This window comes from Haliotis cracherodii, unplaced genomic scaffold, assembly GCF_022045235.1.
Source record: "Haliotis cracherodii isolate W230 unplaced genomic scaffold, xgHalCrac1.p SCAF_14, whole genome shotgun sequence".
NCBI lineage: Eukaryota > Metazoa > Mollusca > Gastropoda > Lepetellida > Haliotidae > Haliotis > Haliotis cracherodii.
In genome coordinates, this window is record NW_027266269.1 from 36108711 (window position 1) to 36129685 (window position 20975).

General features: G+C 38.6%; 1 protein-coding gene across 1 annotated transcript; it reads left to right on the forward strand.

The window, feature by feature from the left end:
- The first annotated feature begins 2640 nt into the window (after window positions 1-2640).
- LOC139460789 (putative ankyrin repeat protein RF_0381) lies at window positions 2641-18454 on the forward strand. The gene is made up of 22 exons (XM_071242263.1): window positions 2641-2791; window positions 3057-3082; window positions 5030-5078; window positions 5693-5727; window positions 6094-6142; window positions 6282-6316; window positions 7074-7122; window positions 7332-7369; window positions 7534-7582; window positions 8175-8209; window positions 8867-8915; window positions 9108-9142; window positions 9509-9536; window positions 9875-9909; window positions 11622-11676; window positions 11881-11921; window positions 12458-12518; window positions 13067-13092; window positions 13343-13415; window positions 16384-16467; window positions 17222-17847; window positions 18049-18454. The coding sequence occupies exons 1-22, from the start codon at window positions 2641-2643 to the stop codon at window positions 18421-18423; spliced, it is 2004 nt and encodes a 667-aa protein (XP_071098364.1). The 3' UTR covers window positions 18424-18454.
- The last annotated feature ends 2521 nt before the right edge of the window (window positions 18455-20975 follow it).

Consider the following 20975-nt stretch of genomic DNA (forward strand, 5'->3'; position numbering starts at 1 on the left):
GTCTCAACCCCCTAAACTTGGCGGAATTAACATGCCAATTATAAAGGATGTGTTTGCAGCACAAAAACTTTCATTGATCAGAAGATTATATTGTTATCACTCAAAATGGACTGAGTTAGTTGCTTGCTGTATTCCAAATAGAGAGAGATTATGGTTGGCAGATGCCTCCTATGTTGATGTATTTATTGCTCCAAATACCATGAATGTATTTTGGAAGGATGTTTCAGAAGCTTTGGCAACATACCTGTCCAAAAAGAAACTGAAAAATGGTCAAGATATTATGAGACAGTCTATATGGTTTAATAATGGAATACAAATAGGAAGTAGTCCAATCTTTTATGGACATTAGTCAAGCAGAGGTGTAGCCTTCATTGGGGATTTAGTGGATGACAATGGTAAATTTTATGTATTTGATGCTTTTGTGCATATGTATGGAATCCAAAAAAATAATATAGAATATTATGAAGTTGTAAATGCAGTCAAACAATTTTGTAAGGCAAAGAAATACAATATTTTCAGTTCTATATCTCCTCGACCAACCATGCCACTCAACATATCACATCTTCTAAACCAAAATATGGGTAGAAAAGAATTTTTCAAGACTTTATCAGCACAAGAGTTTGTTAAATTCCTTGGCATTGAAAAATGGGAAAGTATACTAAATAAGACATTTAGTGAAACAAATTGGCAAGAACATATATTGATGGCAAAAAGGTGCACTCAAAGTGAGGATATTAGATGGTTTCAGTTTAAGATTATTCACTACATTCTTACATCTAACAAATATTTTTTATAAAATTGGATATGTTGATTCTCCTATGTGTACCTTCTGTACAAATCACCTGAAACTTTAATCCATATGTTGTATGATTGTGAACATGTAAGAAATGTTTGGGAGAGATTGTATATCTGGTTAAAAATCTGTTGTGGAAGGAACCATTGATTTAAACAGAGAAAATGTTTTATTTGGATTTCAAGGCAAACACAACAACCCACTGAATATTGTACTTTAATAACAAAACAAGTAATATACAGACAATGTAGGAAAGGATTAAGGCTATATTGTGAACACATACAGCATGAGATAAAACGTTATTACAATGCTACAAAGGTAATGTAATTCACAAATTGTAATTATGCAAACTTTTTTAGTTTTTTTGTTTGAAAACTGAACAGTGATACACTGATACAGTACGTGGACTGTACAGTCACGAATGTATTGTATGGAAAGATGTAAATTTCTTTGAAAACCATGTACCACAATTATTTTGACAAGACATGTATATATAAATACTGTACCTGCCTGCTGAGATGAATAAAAAAATCAATAAAAAAAACATACATTATACATTATACATAATACATTACACCTCATACCTCTACCTAGTACCTTGTACTTTATACCTCACACCTTATATCTCATACCTCATACCTTATACCTTATACATTATACATTATACATCATACCTTATACCTCATACCTTATACCTTATACCTAGTAACTTATACCTTTATACCTTTTACTTCATACCTAATACCTCATACCTCATACCTCATACCTTATATCTTATACCTAAAACCGTATACTTTACACCTTATACCTAAAACCTCATATCTTATACCTCATATATATACCTCATACCTTATATCTTATACCTTGTACTTTACACCTCATACATATACCCTGTACCTTATTCCACAAAGCAAAATGTTTAATACCAGTATTCCATGGTTGGTCTTCAACATCATATGGAAATGTCGAGCAGGCAGTGGGTGTATTATCCTCTTGTGACATAATTGCATTAGGCATTCAGACTAAATACGGTTAGATATATTGCTCATCAACTTTCGGTGTAGGTTCTAACACCGTTGTCAAGCAAGTGATGTACAGATTATATTTGGCAAGCATTTACTGGTCTTTGAGGTTGGTTGTAATTGTGCTTAGAAATGCATTCGAGACAGTACCTCAATGAACAGACAAAATGGCGAACTGAGTGTAGCATAGATTAGATAACGTCAACAGCCCATATCCCCGAATGTTTGGCAAATCTAACAATCTAACATTGTTACGTCTAGTTTGTGGGACGCCGCGAGCGTCATGTCAGAGCAACAATTATTGACCATGGTCAGTATAGGGTGGTGTGGGGCGGTATCACATTTGACAAGCAAGCGATATACTGACGAATTGGCAAACGGCAATGCAAAACCACACCGTGCCCAGGTCGTCACCGACATTAGACTGTGACGGAAAGTTACTGACTTGTCCCAAAAAGAGCATGTGTGGGATTTTCTGGAATGTACGCCAGAGACCCAACACCCGCCATCGTGTCTCAGCTTGGGACAGCTCGTCAGGCAGAATGGCGAGCAATACCAAATGCAACCATACCCAACGACTTATATCCAAAGGATTTGTACATTGCCGAGTTCCTGTACATTTTCGGAAGGACAGCGCATCGTGAGAGGGTGATCAGAAGCTCGTTCAGCATGTGTTCGATAGGGTTGAGGTCTGATGGCCAGGCTGGTCTCCTGCTCTAAGAAGTCGTGTTTTATTGTCCATGAGGCACGACCTATTCAGATCCAGCTGTACAAATGACGTGATGACATGACACACCTTTTTCCCATTCTAGATTTACCGCCACCATGAGTGAGCAGGATGATGACAACACTCCCCCTGAATCCGGTGCCCGGAATATTCACGTTGCACCAAAGATGGGACAAAACGCATGCGCCAAGGAGGTGTTCAATGTAGGAGTTGTGTATGGCGGAGTAAAACAAACTGTCAACCAACAAGGTAAATATATCTGTTTAATGTGTCCCATCGATTCTGCTTCTGAAGTCCCCGAGTTTCACCAGAAGCAACTTTTGAATGGTAATTTCTTGCTGTCCTCCTGTACTTTGTTTAAATAGAGTAGTAACGAGATTGGCAGCATGTCACCTTGTTAAAATAGCACACATTAATAATGGGATAAATTGAATTAAACAGAACTGACAAAGGTCGTAACTGCTAAAACAATTGTAAGGACAACTTTAAGTTTGATTGTTATCGTTGTTTACAGGTGATGATGAAAGACTACGAGATGATGTAAGTAGATGCATTTTCTCTTCCGAAAATAACACTTTCATACAAGGATGTGTTATTAATCACAATTATATCATAGATAATTTAAAACTCAGTATGTACATGTGTGTGCGTTGACTGCCAAACTACTCACTAGACGTATTGGGATTAGGATCTGATTGAGTGTCTATTGAACTCACCCCGGAGTCCTGCTACAAGTGTGAGCAAACCAGGACCGATGTTTAAACGCCCCGAGCCAATGAGATTACACAACAAGTAATCACACCACTAAAGCCCCGCATACGGTTAAACAAGGTGTAGTGTTCTCACTTCACAACCAACACACCCTTCTTAAACATGCGATCTTTTTGGTGCATCACTCGGTCATCGCTGACTCATATTCTGAAGCTGTCCAAAACCGCGTCTGATCTTCTGAAGCTGTGTGTGGGTCCAAAACCACGTCTGATCTTCTGAAGCTGTGTGGGTCCAAAACCACGTCTGATCTTCTGAAGCTGCGTGGGTCCAAAACCACGTCTGATCTTCTGAAGCTGCGTGGGTCCAAAACCACGTCTGATCTTCTGAAGCTGTGTGGGTCCAAAACCACGTCTGATCTTCTGAAGCTGTGGGGGTCCAAAACCACGTCTGATCTTCTGAAGCTGTGTGGGTCCAAAACCACGCCTCATCTTCTGAAGCTGTGTATGGATCCATTATTATCGGTTGTAGGCTGTTCTCCTGATACGCAGATTTCAAATGATCTGAACATACGTTGTTCCTCACCATCATAGTTTTAGATGGGGAATTAATGAGCTCAATATCTCTAGTTGTAGTTACATAAGTGATAAAGGCACCTTCACCTGCCACCTTGCTCACACAGTTCATCAAGAACACTACGTCTGGTAATCTGAAGAGTATGTTACACGCCAGCTGGACTTATCCGTTCACGCCTTGTAGGTCATATGCGACTTGTAGTCACTGTATACAAGTGACTGTAGCTGACGTAAACTCGGGGTCTCTCTGCGCAGTCCAGAACCACTCTAGCGGTAGGATAATTTCTACTAATTGACTCTGGCATAGTTGCATTTACATTTTCCAAACTTGGCCAATGCACAAAAATGAGAGCTGAACATACAAATAGTCAAACCACTTGTTGCAGTGTCTGCTACAAGTTTCACGTGGAATTATAAATCTGTATGCTAAATCATCTTGTAACAGACCTCATCTCAGGCTCATTAGAATCATGACAAAATCATCAGTCTGCCTCATAACATATGGCCTCCCACCATCACATGTGTCAGAATATATCTGCTCATCACCGTGCATTTCATCAAACAAAGGCTCCAATGTTGATGAATCTAGCACTCCAGGGCAGAAAGTAACACTTTCATTTGAGCACCTGATATCCTCAAAGGTCAATGTTGGTTTGTCAGCTTGAATAGAATTTCATTATCTGATGTCTGGCTTCCAGCTGATGTGACAGGTTCTGAAATTGTTTGGATACATTTTTTTAACAGAGATACTGATCAAAGTTTGAGAAACACAGTAGTCATGATAACTGGTTGAATGTTGTATTACGCGAATCCTCTGCAGATACAACACACAGACTTGTATCCTCCATATGTGAAGCAATCTTATATGACAGTCTAGCGACATGAGATTGACTGCCAACAGAACATTTCAATAATTTAGTATGTTAAATCAGCGACTGAAACTTGTACTGGCAATAGTGTTTACTTCCATTGTTCAGTTTGTTGGTTGGTGTGTTGTTTAACGCCGCACTCAGCAATATTCCAGCTATGTGACGGCGGTCTGTAAATAATCGAGTCTGGACCAGACAATCCAGTGACTGAGCATCAATCCACGCATTTGGGATCGATGCAACAACCAAGTCAGCGAGCCTGACCACCCGATCCCGTAAGTGCCTTTTACGACAAACAGAGTCCAGTGTCAATGCAATAACATTTGATGTTTCAGCTCCGGAAGTTGCGCAGTAAGCTGACCGTTTGGGAGCGTGAGAAATGTGGTATGTATCAATTTAACCGTATCCCACATTTGAATACAATTTCAGCTTATGTTCTTATGTCTGAGAATTTTATGTATATCAACGAGGACGGCCTTCAGAATGTGATGTGTAGAAAAGTCAATTGGAATGAACAAGAGCTGCCTAATTTTTAATATTAATATTATTCCAACATTGTTATGATAGTAATTAGAGGTGATAATATAGTTGCCCAGTCACATTTTAATTGAGAATTAAGGCTGAAATTGTTTCTCTAACACTTGCAAAACTACAAGCTTCCCTGTGACACGCACTGAATGTGTTACCATGTCTATCCTGACTTGGCTTACATACACAAAATTTACAAATATTCATAAATGAACCAAATACAATAAATCTTATTGATTTTGACACTTTTGTGTATTCGGATAACATTCTCAATTACATTATGAACCAAAGTAGGACCATTCCCAGACCAATCTTTTGTGCGATTATAAACGTAAAAATGTTATCAACATCAACAGTTATATTGCATTATAAATTTATTAAAGAGTTACTTAATGGTACTGACATTAGAGTATATGAACTATTCAAAAAGTGTTAACCATTTAACATGTGCATGTATATTCTACTGACAGACAAACAAGCAGTTGTTCAAGATCTGAAATCAAAGGTGAGTAAAGGTCACATTCTGTATCTGCAAACATGATAGAATATAGGTAAGGCTTTGTCAAGTTTATGAACATATTGGTAGGGGGAAAGGAAAGGAAGGGGACTGTGGGAGATTATTGTATCGTGTGCTTTTGATCGTGGGTGTTTAGTCTGTATAGATATACAGACAGTGCTACTTCTTTCACTATGCTTATTGTATTGAGTGACCTGAAAGAGTGTTCTATTAATGATGTATTTTCTTACTGATATTACTCTGGAAACCCTGTCATCCAAACAGACTGAAAGTAGTGGAAAGTATCATTGTTTTAATCTGCCTATAGATATATTTCCTCACTAAATACATACGAATTCATTTATTGAATTTCAGACGAATAATCTGGAAAAGGAGGTGCAACAGCTCAAACAACAAGCATGTGGTATGGATCACTCTTTCTTATGAATATGGAAAAGGTTTGGTTGCTTATATTTCCTTTTATCAGAAAATTGCAGCGGAAGCTATTTGCATTAAAATATTGCTTAAAAGTACATGGCTTATGGAATTTATTGTACTTCCAGCTAAAGCCGTGGACATACAAAACATGGAGAAGAAGGTAATGTAAACTTTCACTGACAGGCATACACTCTATAATGAATAGAAGATGTTTACACCTGTCTAAATATATTGTCAAATGTCACACATTTCTACACTGTTACTTAAATTTACAGTGCGGTTATATATATGGTGCTAATTTATATGCAATCTGCAGATTCATGCGACATTTCAGCTTACGTTACTCTATGTACATCCCATTGTGAACAGAGCTCATGTAATGTGTTTGATGTTACAATTAAAATCCCACACAGAACGTCTTGTCATGATAATTAGTTATCTGTACAGAAGATCATTCAGTACTTCGGTGTCAGAATCTTAAAGACACAGAAGTTGCATTATGATAAGAGCATAGTATGCACTAATTTGAATATTGGACTTATCAATAAAAAACATGCCTAACTAAAAATCAAAAATCAAAAATCAAGTCAACTATGTCAGATCATGAGAGACAACATCATATTTTAGATCACAGGATCGATACTGGATGATTTGAACATATTTGCAAATATGCAAATATTCCGAAATAGCGTACTTTGTAGCCTGCACAATTCATCTTTTTAGCAACATCAAATCCGGCGTCACTTCAACTGTACTTGTGGTTTAGAGCTGAAAGTGTTTATGTACCTTAGCATAGCTTACTCAAACGTCCTACAATATGACAAAAAAACCGTCCTAAAATATGACCAGAATAACGTCCTAAAATATGACAAAAATAACGTCCTACAATATGACGAAAATAGCTATTGCTTTTCTAGATAGGAAAGCTGATGGAAGATGTTAAACCCCACACAGACGAAATAGAAAGTGAGTAGCAAAGTTAATTCTTCAATTACGTCAAATGGAACTAGCATTAGAATAATCATTATGCACTATAACCTTTACTGGTTCATCGTGTGATCTATTTTCTCTCTGTATACATTCACAATTAGGCTTGATATAGCCACTTGATATACTCTCTCAAATGACATGTATATTTGGAAGATGCCGATCTTACAACTTTTGATCATTTACAGATTTGGAGAACAACATTATTCCAGATTTAAAGAAACAGGTAACCAATGCTTTCTAACTTAAACAAAACTGGATTTTGAAATTATAAAAGTATCCAATTTCTTCATATACAGCATGCATGTTATGCTTTCTGTGAAAGGCACTAATATGCGGATCATATACTTTTATAAATGCTACAAAATAGACTGTGTCATGTTTTTACAGATACGAACAGTTGAAATCAGGCTTGTACTGCTTAGAGAAACTGTCGAAGGTGGGTTGAATTTCTAATGCACTGAACAGTGAATGATAAGGCTTATAGTGTCAGGTCAAACATCAGCAGTTAGCAGTCCTGACAATAGCTGATGCAATATGAAATGTTATGTTCAGCTTAATGCCAGTACATCTTGGCTCAAAACGAACACATGTAGAGTCCTTTCTTTGCAACTGATACATCAACAACTCCACCCAGTTTATGCAATGTTTAGGATAGTCGGTATTTAACAGTCACGTCCACAGTTTATTTACATTGATCATTTGAATACTTTTTATCGCGGACTTCAATGAGCTGCCTTGATTTGAAAGCAATATGTGTATTTCACACAGATCTCGTGCAATCTTTGACATCAGTAAGTCTTTTCCATTTAACTTAGAATAAGACCCTGCTCAAAAGTAATAAATTATCATGTATAGAGTTAGGTGCGCACACACACACTCGCGCACGCACACGCACACACACACACACATGCAGGCACGCACACACGAACACACTATCCACCAAGTAGTCGAATCTTGTAAATTAACTGAGAAAGAGTTATAAATGTGTCGTTTTATGTAAATCTTATGTCTAATATTTTAATTTGCAGACACAACGAATGCCATCCCAGATCTCGAAAAAAGGGTATGCCGTATTTCAACAGCTGTGTATTGTTATTTGTGTGTGTGTGTGTGTGGGGGGGGGGGGGGGGGGGGGGGGGGGTGCGGGGGGTTACAAATTGAATCACAAACATTAACCCGGACATCAATAAGTACAGAACAAAATTGTGAAATCAGTAAACGAAAAGACACGTTTAAAGAATAATAAACAAACTATATTAAAACACACAGTTTAAGGTTTACAATCAAAGAGGCAATACAATGGGACAGGTAAGTGGCAGAAGCAAGAAGTAACAGGCACTAGATTTAATGTAGGTCCACTCACGAATTACGTCACTCTCCAGTGTCTGGAAACAGCCCTGTCACTGTTCTTGAACCCGGAAGCGGGCAGGAATCCAATCCTCACTTGGTATATGATAATTGTAAATTGATTTTTTGTGTTGTCGATAAGAAGATTCAATCTGAGTGTGGGTTCGAATCCCAGATGGGCCCCAAATCATAAAAGCTCTAGAAGTTTTACTTCACTAAGAAAATGCTTATCCCACGTGTGACATTTAAGACATTTCACCACTTTCTGAAATTAATTGTTCATACATAAATATAGGGTAATGTGTACGTACGTATTCAGGATTAACGATTTAGACAACATTGCCATTATGATATTTCTTAGTTTCAATTGCAGATGGAGGGCCTGAAAATGGATCTGGAAAAGTATGGCGGTGAGATAAAATGTAAGACATTTCATCTTACAATTCTAGCATTTAAGGCTCTACAGACTGAGTGGGTAACACAACTATGAAACATAAGTAATGTTAGCACAGCCACACAAGAGAGTTTTATGAGTTAATAAGATTCTTTATAAAAGGCAAAACATATTGCCTTATTTATACGTATTTGCTTAAAATAATTTCATTTTCTTACAGCTGAGAGGGAGAGCGTTGCAGAGCTGTGCATATTGGTAAGATGTCATTTAACAAAATCAGGGTTATACAAATGTTTTACAACTTAACTAAGATTTTGAGTTTCATCATCAAAGGTCTGCTTACGTCATTCAGTAAACTTTGTGGGATTCATACAGAAGGGTTTACTAATAAGGCCCATGACACTTTGCTATACCTTTACATGGATCAGCTGGTCAGATTCGGTGACCTGATTGTCATCGTATCCCTACTACTTGTCTGTACTTGGACCATTGCTCGTGATATCAGTCACTAAACAGTCTGGTCCAGACTCGATTGTTTACAGGCAGCTGTCATATGGCAGGAGTACCGCAGTTTATTTTTTTATGAACATTCATACTTCATTAATATTTATTGTTTCACAGATTGAACACTTGAAAAAAGACATATTAGGTATGTTTTATTTCCTTCAAGGTGAATGTGAACTGTCCTTAAAGTAATCGAGTGTCAAATGATAAGACAACTCTGCTGGTTTGTAATTTCGTGATTCATCGAAAATACATAAAAGCGCTTATGTTGTAATCATAAATTGTGCCAATACTATTCATATGATCTAAATCTTAAAGGGCATGTTTAGTATTCGAAATCATTGAAATCATTCAGAAGATACATAATACTTTTAAATAATGTTCAATGTCAATGCTTTGCTCATGCCTTCTATAAGTAAACTGTGTACAATGACAAAATATCAACAAATTATTCACACAAAACTTCAAATCTTCTTTTTTCAGATCAGAAGAAAGAACAGGAAACAATGGCTGCAAGGGCAAGTTCTTTTATAAATGCAAAGATTTCGAACTAATGGCACAAGCGTTTTATGTAATCCAAGTATTCCAACAGATTGTTTCGAAACTTTTTTTTATAAGTGAACAAACACATTCTGAAAAAAAATATCTTCTACGTAGATGATACTACTCATGACATCGACATAGAGGGAGAATAACGTTTAGACTGTGGGATTAAGGAACTAAGACGCTTCCATAGTTTTCATTGCGTATATGTTCGATGTCCGACTATTTGTAACTGGCTCTATCTCTGGATGGATGGATGCTGCAGTCACACTCGTCTGGGAAATGGATCATTGTCTCTTGTCTCCTGCATATGATGTGAACAGACGTGCGGCTGTTTCTCTTCTTTGACCTGCATCGCTCACCTGAAGGCGGCGGGGTAGTCAACTCGTTTGAGTTCGATGTACACACGTACTTACTCACTCACTCACTCACGCACGCATCGTATAAAAGGTTCTTGTCACATTGCTGTCCCTGAATGCATGTTCGAGGTTTCACAGGCATCTTTCTGAGGTTTACTGTTTACTTGTTTCTGTTCTGGTAAAGGGGATCTGTGTATGCCTCTGTGCAGAATGTGTGTTCCTGTCCAAGAGTCGCCCTGATTTATCTGGTGTGTCACCACCATACCCGTGCTCGTGGGTCTTACAGAAGTAGACCCGTGAAGATCCGGGGTAGAATAGGCCTTCAGCAACCCATGCTTGCCGTAAAAGGCGACTATGCCTGTCGTAAGAAACGACTAACCGGATCGGGTGGTCACGCTCGCTGACTTGGTTGATGCATGTCTTCGTATGCTAATTGTGTGCATCGATGCTCATGGTGTCAATCACTGGATTGTCTGGTCCAGACTCGATTATTTACAGACCGCCGTCATTAGCTGGAATATTGCTGAGTGTGGCGTTAAGAAACAAACAATCATACAAACAAACAAACAAAAGAAAAAGACAAATATCTACGTTATGTCCTACGACATACCTGAATAACCCGCTCTCATCTTATAACATGTGGTTTCTGTGGTCATGCAGTCACCATCACCATCGACGTTTCTATAGTTCATGTATTGGTTTGTGTATTTTGTACAAATAATACATAGCTTCTATGACTGGTATTATTTCCGTTATACTGTAAATGCCATACTGGTGTTACTTTCTGTTGTGTGTGGATCAGCCTGTGTTAAGTTAGGACAGCATATGAACTTGCATTTGAGAACTATCTCATGTAACTACACCTTTTCCAGGAGGACGTGTAGTGTATGACCATGTACCTGACACTCAAATCATAGGAAAGGCCCAAAGTTCGCACTTTTTTCAGGAGGATGAATTCTGGATATAACATTGTCAGTTCTGAACTTATTTCTCTTTCGTGTAGAAACCCCTGGATATCCCCCTGTGTACAACAACTGTATTTCCATAGGTACATATCAAACAATCGACTCCATGTTGTTAAGACTCTAGCCATAGAGGGGCAGAGCTTTTTTTCATGTGTTCACTCTATAAGATATCTATGTTCCGCGGTCAGGTAGCCTCGTGGTTAAAGTGTTCTCTCATCACGCCGAAGATCCGGGTTCGATTCCCGACATGGGTACAATGTGTGAATGTGTGAAGCCTGTGAAGCTGGAATATTGCTAAAAGCGGCGTAAAACCAAACTCACTCACTCACTCAAAGTATGATATATAAACAAAATTATTTTCAGGTACAGAAAATTGAAACAGATGAACTGCATATCAAAGCAGAAATGGCAAAACAGAAAAAAACAACTTGAAGGTATGCATGATACAATACATACATAGTATCAGGCAATTAGACATGTATAGTGGTTATACTACCTAAATGCCTACAACCATCAAGCTTATTATTTTCACTGAATGAAGTCTTATGAAATTCATGCTCCGCTGTCAAGATATTTTTCGAAGGTTGTTGACATGATACCATTTAAAAGATTTGATAACTATCTTCAGATGAACGGAGAGAAAGAGAGGAATTACAAAGACAGGCAAGTACTGCTCCATTTACTTAACCAGGAACACTCGTGTGTTAATCAGATGACAGCAATCAGGTGGCAGCAACTGTATCTCTCCATCATTATGTCATCTCATCATCTCTAGTCACGTGACGAGGTGACGCAATGTAGCTTCGACTTTAAAGCAGCTTATTGCTTTTCAAAACTAACGTCATAAAACGTCATATATTAAAGCATTGTTTCCATGCATGCTTATGCTCAGGACGGTATGTATGCATGGATGCACTCATTTGAGGGTAGACTAACTTTTCCATTATGACACATTGTACTGCTCAGATGAAAATATCGAATATGTTAATTTTATGACACATCCCATATATATATTTAAATGCATTACAGTTCCCTTAGATTAATCCGGACGATGTCAATGGCTAGAAATAGAGTCCGGACTAGAGGCGTTACACTATATATGCTTAAAGTGTGATTGAGACAGAGTAGTGTGTCTGTTCCATTTTCCAGCAAAAAATAACTCCTTGAGTGACACCTACTGTCTTCAATACTTGTTACAGACACAAAAACAACACGAAGAGATGACGGAAATGAAAGCCAAACTGGAACAACAACTCAACGGTATGTAATATGTAATAATATTCGTACATGCATATAAATACATGCATGCACGCACGCACACTCACACACACTTGCATGCATACATACACACACACACACACACACACACGTACGTACGAACATACATACATACATACATACATACATACATACATACATACACTCATACATACATACATACATACATACATACATACATACATACTTGTGCATACAAACATACATACATACACACACACACACACACACACACACACACACACACGTAGTCAAAGATACGTCAGTAAAACTGTGGACATTTGATAAACACATGCAAGTTGGCCCTTTATCCATGGTTTCAAATATGCATGCCTCTCATGTATTCTTGGTAATGGACAAACGTCCGAAGGTACATCTATCGTGCGTGCATAGTGTACAAATTATAATAAAACTATAAAACAGTAAAGTTTAAAAAAAACATTTCTTTAACATAAATGAACAATATACGACCACCAAATACACTTTCAATTCAGTGCTACATATTGACAAACACAATTATGTTGTTTTAGATGAAAGGGAAGCAGCAGAAGGAAAGGTAAATACAACTTTAATTACTGCCTCGTTTTGTGGGAGAATATTCCTTGATTTCCCATCTGTTTCTGAGTTGTTATTCCTAAAAACTTCCTAAATTTTCTAAACTTTACAGACACTGAGAACAAGTTTCAGTCGCCATTGTGTTGTTCCCATTTTGTTGACTTCGTCATAATCGTACGCTGTATTTTTTTTATCACTGTTGTGAGTTTGTTGCAACAATGGCCAACCAGATAATTCCCCTTTCATTACAGATACAGGAACTTAATAAACGTGACGCGATGCAGGTGAAACGCATCCAAGACTTGATGGAACAGACACAGCAAGGTAGGTTTTCTATAATATATTGAAATCTGTTAGCTATAAACATGAGAATTTGTTTTCTTCTATACAAATAATCTGGCAATATATTAATCACACATATTCCATGGACACATCATTACCTCTCTAAACAAATGACAGGATACAATTAATACAGAATATATAAATAACACTCCACATGTTCTGTTCATCTTGAATGTTGTTACAAATAACGAGGCATTGGCCTCCAAGTTCCAGTTCTTTTTGGGTTGCGTCCCATCAAGGATTCGAACCCACACTCTCAGAGTGAGTCACCTTTATCGCCAGCACACAAAGCCAGCCATCTTACCACCAAGAGATCGAGGCTTCCACAAATGTGTTGTTTTGGAACACTTCATAGTGACGTCGTCATTATCAGTGCATTGTTTGAGATGAGTGTGGCGTTGTTAATCGCTATTGTCTTGAAACATAAGCCCGCAGTTGTCACAATCTTCAAAATATATCATTCGAAAGTCATCATCGTCATCAACTTCACAGGACGGTTGCCCCTGCCTGAGATTCCTGAGTTGAGACGCGAAGGTTAACCCAGAAATCTGAACACGCAGAACTATATTGGGAAATCAGTAAATATCCGCACAAAATCAATAAACAATGACCAAATTAAAGTGACAAACATAGGATTAGGTTTACTGTCATTTTTCTGAGTGTGACCCTGACTAACAGATTTCCAATTGCGGACCTGCCCGCGTATGCAACCCGATTTGTTACAGTGATTGTCTTCACTTTGAGGACGCTGCCCTGTTGTCCGTGCCTAGCAATTTCTGATATAACCACTGATTCTGATGTTCTTCCTTACAACACGTGGATGGAAATTATTTTAACATATAGTTCGCGTCCTAGAGTTGTCTTAGACCCCATTATGTCCTGAGAATGCGAGACTGTTACATTTCACTGACAGCAAACGTTTCCATGTATGGCGGCAGGTCTGTTTCCTCACACGACCAGTTCGGGGAGTTTTTTCCACGCATCCCTTTGAACAATGTTCCACATTCTGATAGAAGGTAATATCCCAAACAGTAAGATCATCAGATTTGCCCATCGTACAGAAAAAGATTTCCTAACGACAGCAGACAACGTGACGGTCTCGTGACCATCACACACATCACGTGACTGAATTTCGAAAAGATAAGTAAGTGTGACATTTTTGCATGCGTCACTAGAGCCACGTAATTGAAAAATGTGTAGATGTATACCCGTTGTATCTGAGCGACAGCGATGGTGGAATACAATGTGCGTGTCGACTGGTAAAAGGAATACTCAGACAATGGCGCTATAGTGACATTTCTTTCGCTTATAATACGTCACACGTCTGTCTGAATAACGGTAATCCAACTTACATCTAAGCATACCAAAAAAAAAAAACGTTAAAAAGATGCATGTCACTTGTTGTTAATTGCCTCCTGTCAAACTATCTCAAAACGCATGGTAGGCGATGACAGGCAAATATTTTTAGACATCCATAAGTGCTGTGGTCACTGAAACACACCTCTTTGGTCAAGCTAAAATTATATGACGTCAGTATTATAGAACGATCTCAACTGATATTGTGCTTTGACTAGACATGGAAATATAATCTGGGATACTCAAATACACTTTGAAAAATAGAAACTGATGTGGTTATTTTGTAAACCATATCATTTTCTAATTTTTAAAGTGTTTTGTTTACGTATTTAACTCCGCCAATATCCCTTAGCTCTGTCCAACCACCTTAAATATAAGGGTATATCGAATATAGGACAATATGCCTTTATAAACCCAAAATGAGTACTCAACTGGCCCATCTTTAAGCAGGTTGCCTATGATTGATTCCATCTCCCCCTATCAATGTCCACGTTAATATTATTTCTTTACACATAATTCATTTAATCTTTCACCCAAATGTCACCGCCACAGATATTATGAATTACAATTAACTAACCTTTGCACAGATAATTTAAACGTGAAACGATACAATGTTTGTCACCAAGGTCGTTTTCCATTCAACTGTCAGCAATGACGTACCTATAATGCATACATAATACATTTATGAATATTACCGAGTCAGTTTCCCTTAATTATTATTCCCTGTGATATTTTAATTTAAGAATTCAATCAGGTTATTTCTAAACCAGTGTGGCATCCGTCTTGATCGGTTAATGGTCAAGTGTTTTGCTCTTAAGTTAATTTTAAGAACATTTTTTTTTACTGTCTGGACTTAATAATCACAGTGGACATTTATGTATGCATATATTTATCTGTAAGATTTTGATTCGCATTTGACCTGTATGTACCATGTAGGTTTGCTATTGATATTCATAAGCAGACATTTTGATGCAACGAAATAACGAATCAACCATGTTATAACAAATTCACCCACAATTAATGAATTCAAACTAACATACTAATAATTCCATCAATTGAAATAATGAGTTAGAAAAAGAACCCAGTCTTACAGTCCAAACTGCCGTAATCAAGGGTTTTGCTACATGTTATCAGTATAAGGATCACTGGACTGAAAAAGTTGCTAGGCATATAGGTCGGAAAGGTGTTTATAGATACTTAGATTCAAACTTAAGAAATTGGACTAAGGAAGTGTTTTTTTCTATATAGACACGCGAGGCAGATGAAGAACAATCTAAATCTAATTTGAGGGATTTATCTCCGCCTATTTTTACCTCTGCTATAACAAATGTTTTTTAATCTAATTCTTCAGTGAATATTTTAAAAGGCAACACATTTGTCAGAGTTAGAAACTGGGACTAGTCCTATAGTCCTTGCCAAACTGCCCAATGGTAAAGGTATTATAAGGACTAGTAGAGATTTGCCCTTTTTAAGGGTTTTGCTATATGTTACCATTATAAGGACTAGTAGACGAAAACTGTTAGTTTCTAACCATGTTTGTGCAAACGCAAATGTCAGTGGTCAGTATTTCTGAACAACATATTCTTTGTTTCAGCCTCAAGTGACCCGAGTAAAAATCCAGGACAGATCGAGGGGGTTTCACCTATCCAACTGACGCAACAAGAGACTGATCTACACGGTAGGTTGAAGATCCCAGCAGGTGGTAGATACTGTCACTGTCAAACTGTGTAACACATATCAGCCAGAGAGCCCACTCCACAACCCTTCTCTTCAATCAACAGGATGATAGATACATTAAATATATTATTATCTTCTTAATTTCTAACAAGTCAACAATTGCAGTCAAAGTTCTACTATAAAACTCCATCTAACAAACGTGTATAAGCACGCGGCGTCGATGAATAGCAATCTCAATTTATCGAATGGCAATAACGTGTCTGCCGACAGTATTTATAATGTTTATGTGCTATATATAGTTTTCTGAACATCATATTCTGTGTTTGAGCATCGAGTGACCAGAGTCGAGTGACCCCTAGGTTTATTCAACAGCCTAGATGGAAGAAACCAGCAGGTGGTAGCTCACTCCTGAAACTTTCATTCACACAGTTTCTACAACTAACCGTCATATAGCTGGAATATTGCTGAGTACGGCGTAAAACAACAAACAGACTGACATTAACCAACTCAGGTCACCAACCCATACACAGAATAATGTTACAACTACTGCATGTAACTGAAAGATTTTAAACATTGACTACATAATCCTTGATTACATGAACCAGCTGTCGTCCTTCCCCTTGATCGTTGTATTGTCAGCCATGTTGGACGTGTTTGATGACGTGTCGTGTCACGTGTCATCAGGGTGAGGGGTGAATCGTGTAGATGTATGACGAAGATGTCTGGAAGTGTACAGAGTTTACTTTGTGTTACAGCGACTTCATCACCAGCAGACTGCGGGGACCTCTATGACGCCAGCGAGGCCGGGCACCTGGAGGAGGTGAAGCGGCTCCTGTCTCTGGGCGTCGACGTCAATTGTAAGGGATTGAGGGGCAGGACACCGGTGATGGTGGCAGCATACAGCGGACACAGAGACGTGGTTGAGCTCCTGGTGAGTCAAGGGGCTGATGTGTCACTGGTGGACGAGGTCGATAACGACATCCTTCACCTCGCCTGTGTGGGAGGAGACTTAGAGACGGTAGAGTTTGTGCTGTCTCTGAACTTGGTGGACATCAACAGTAGAGGAGAGAGGAGCAGGACACCGGTGATGAGGGCAGCATTGGGGGGACACAGAGACGTGGTGGAGCTCCTGGTCAGTGAAGGGGCAAATGTGTCACTGGTCGACGAGGACGGTGACAACATCGTTCACCTCGCCTGTGTGGGAGGAGACTTAGAGACGGTGAAGTTTGTGCTGGTTCTGAACGTGGTGGACATCAACAGGAGAGGACTGGGGAGCAGGACACCGGTGATGTGGGCAGCAGTTTGGGGACACAGAGACGTGGTGGAGCTCCTGGTCAGTGAAGGGGCAAATGTGTCACTGGTGGACGAGGACGGTGACAACATCCTTCACCTCGCCAGTAGTGAGGGACACATGGAGACGGTGAAATTTGTGCTGTCACTGAACGTGGTGGACATCGACAGTAGAGGAGAGAGGAGCAGGACACCGGTGATGGTGGCAGCAGTTTGGGGATACAGAGACGTGGTGGAGCTCCTGGTCAGTGAAGGGGCAAATGTGTCACTGGTCGACGAGGACGGTGACAACATCCTTCACCTCGCCTGTGTGGGAGGAGACTTAGAGACGGTGGAGTTTGTGCTGTCTCTGAACTTGTTGGACATCAACAGTAGAGAAGAGAGGAGCAAGACACCGGTGATGTGGGCAGCATTGGGGGGACACAGAGACGTGGTGGAGCTCCTGGTCAGTGAAGGGGCAAATGTGTCACTGGTCGACGAGGACGGTGACAACATCCTTCACCTCGCCAGTAGTGAGGGACACATGGAGACGGTGAAGTTTGTGCTGTCACTGAACGTGGTGGACATCGACGCGAGAGACAACTCGGGGCAGACGGCGGCCGACCTGGCGAGACGCGGGGGACGTCATCTAGTGGCGGATCTGTTTGTGTCCAGCAGCGCTCAGTGACGTCAGGGTCATGTTTGTGTAGACGGTGTAGGAGGACGCTGACAGAGACGTGGTGTGTCGTTCACGTCGTCGTGTGTAAATATGTCATGATTTAGGTGAAACTGTTTGTTGTTTTTGGAGATAAATAAAACTTGTAAAAACTTTTTTTAGACATTTTGTCATTTGATGGGTTTGGAACTTCTCATGATCAGGTAAGAAAATCGTTAACCGAGTGTAAATAGAGATGATGTGTCATTGGTATGTAAGCACCGCACCTCGTTATGCATTTATGCATATCGTTTTATATTTCTGTCTTGATATTACGTCAAATGTTTATTGATTTGTCGTGAAAAGCACACACAAAAATGTTTGTTTACATTTCGCTGCACTCGGTGACCTGAGGCCGAGCCGAGGTTCGCCCTGCTGACGTGGCGCCAAATGTACAATGACAGTGACGTCACACTGTCGATGACGTCACGGCATTCCGGCTTAGGTCTAAACACTGTAGCTGCCGGCTGTTTTCTCTGCTAAATACCATATTGGTAACTCACAGGGCGGCGCAATGCTGGCTTCATGATATACGCACACGCAAGTACAACACAGGTAAAAATTGTGATGCAAATTATTGCTGCTGAAATTTAAAAAGATTTTTTTTTCTGATCAGCGAGATAGATCTTGATAGATCACACTTTTCACCATTTCAATTAAAAAATACTGGCTTCAATTCTGCCTGACATTAATGTTTCAACATAAAATACGGCAGCAATTCTTTGAACGCTACAAAGGTAAAAAACAAACACAAACCGTAAGAAAAGTACCAGGACTGCACGTTTTAAAGTCTCTGTTCTTCAACCCTTAACTTTGAAGTAGAATATTATTTAAAATAAATAAATCACGCTCACAAATACACTTAACAGTTTTGAATTCTGTGGGAAATTCCCTATTCTGTAGTATCAACCACTGTCATTTCAGGCAAACCACAATAACTGAAAATTAGGTACATCGTCAATGTCGCCTAATGATAAATCACCACTCAAAGCGTTTTATACAACATTTTTTAAATCTAAATTTCGGATATTTACTCAGAAAAATGATTTTTGATAATGCCATATAAGTGATCACGGGTATCTGTCTTTTATTAAATCACCAATGATCATTCCAAAACGTCGACGATAACACTAGAATCGTTCAGAAAAATACACAAACACGAGTGCTGAAGTAAATTTCCCGCCATATTGGATAGTGTTTACAAAATCACGTTTCACGTATGCCGGTAATGAGACGCCAATAACATCATGAATAGTTCAAACTCAGCTGCGATACATACATCCTTGAATTCCTCATGCATTTTAGAATCAAGTGAGAAATGGTTTTTGTCACCAATACAAAGTCTCGAGATTAAATCAAGCAATAAAATGTGGTGTGAAAACGAACTCTGTACTTGGAAAACTGCACTTGTTTGAGATGTAAACAAAGCAAAATACAGATTTTACACATTGTAGAGTTTTTCTCATATTTTGAGCTATCCATTCATCTATTCGCTGCATACATTGGCTCAACATTTTCAGAATACACATGGGTAGAGGTAGGAAGAATTAGGGAATTACAAAAAGATACATCATTGCAATGATTTGGTAAATTGAACAAAAGTTGTCTTAGTTTCCGTCCTCCGTGACGCCATGACTGACGCAAAGTCACGCACATCGACTGTTTCTAATTACTTACATGTCCCATTTATGTACATACGATCCCCGAATCAACGAAAGTCCACTCTTAAAGTCCCGTGTACTGTTGTCAGTGAACACGTCAGTTTGAAAAAGTCGGTTACCGGTAGTGATGTCATACGTCAACATTGTTGTACATATTTGATCATGTCTTTGAGGTGAAGGTCACGATTGAGTACACACGATTATAATGTACCCTGCTGCTCACAGTGTCAATTATGATGTAGATTTTGCATATATTTTACACATTTTATTCACACAATGAATTTTACTATGGATCGTATCAATGTTCACTATGATATACGTAGAAACAGGGCACAAATATATGAACCTTGGATAATGTAATGTTTGTTTGAACATTGTTTACATAGAAATTGATAAGTTTATTACATAAACATTGTCGTATTTGACTTGTCTTACCTTCAGACAGGTGTTAGAAGATGAAATGTAACATCTACATACGTCTTTGGAGTGTAAATAATCCATATTGTAATTTCATATGATCAGGTTAACGAACAGCCGTCTCTTTTTATTTTATTTCAAAAACGAATATATTACTTTAAGAAATTGGATACTATTTTTGTGAAATATATGCACACATTTGTAGAAGAAGGTAAGTGTTTCAACTATTTACGAATTATTCCTGTCGTTTTGTATTACATAATCAATGGGTTCATCTTTTTTTAAATAGGATATTAAACTGTTTACTTTATTTCTCCAAGAACTGAAAAGTATAAAACATATAGACCGTGACATGTACCCCCTTGGTCGGACCTGATACAATTATCCAGACAACTCAATACCAATTTTACTGTATAATAAGAAAAAAAAAATCTGTAACGAGATAAA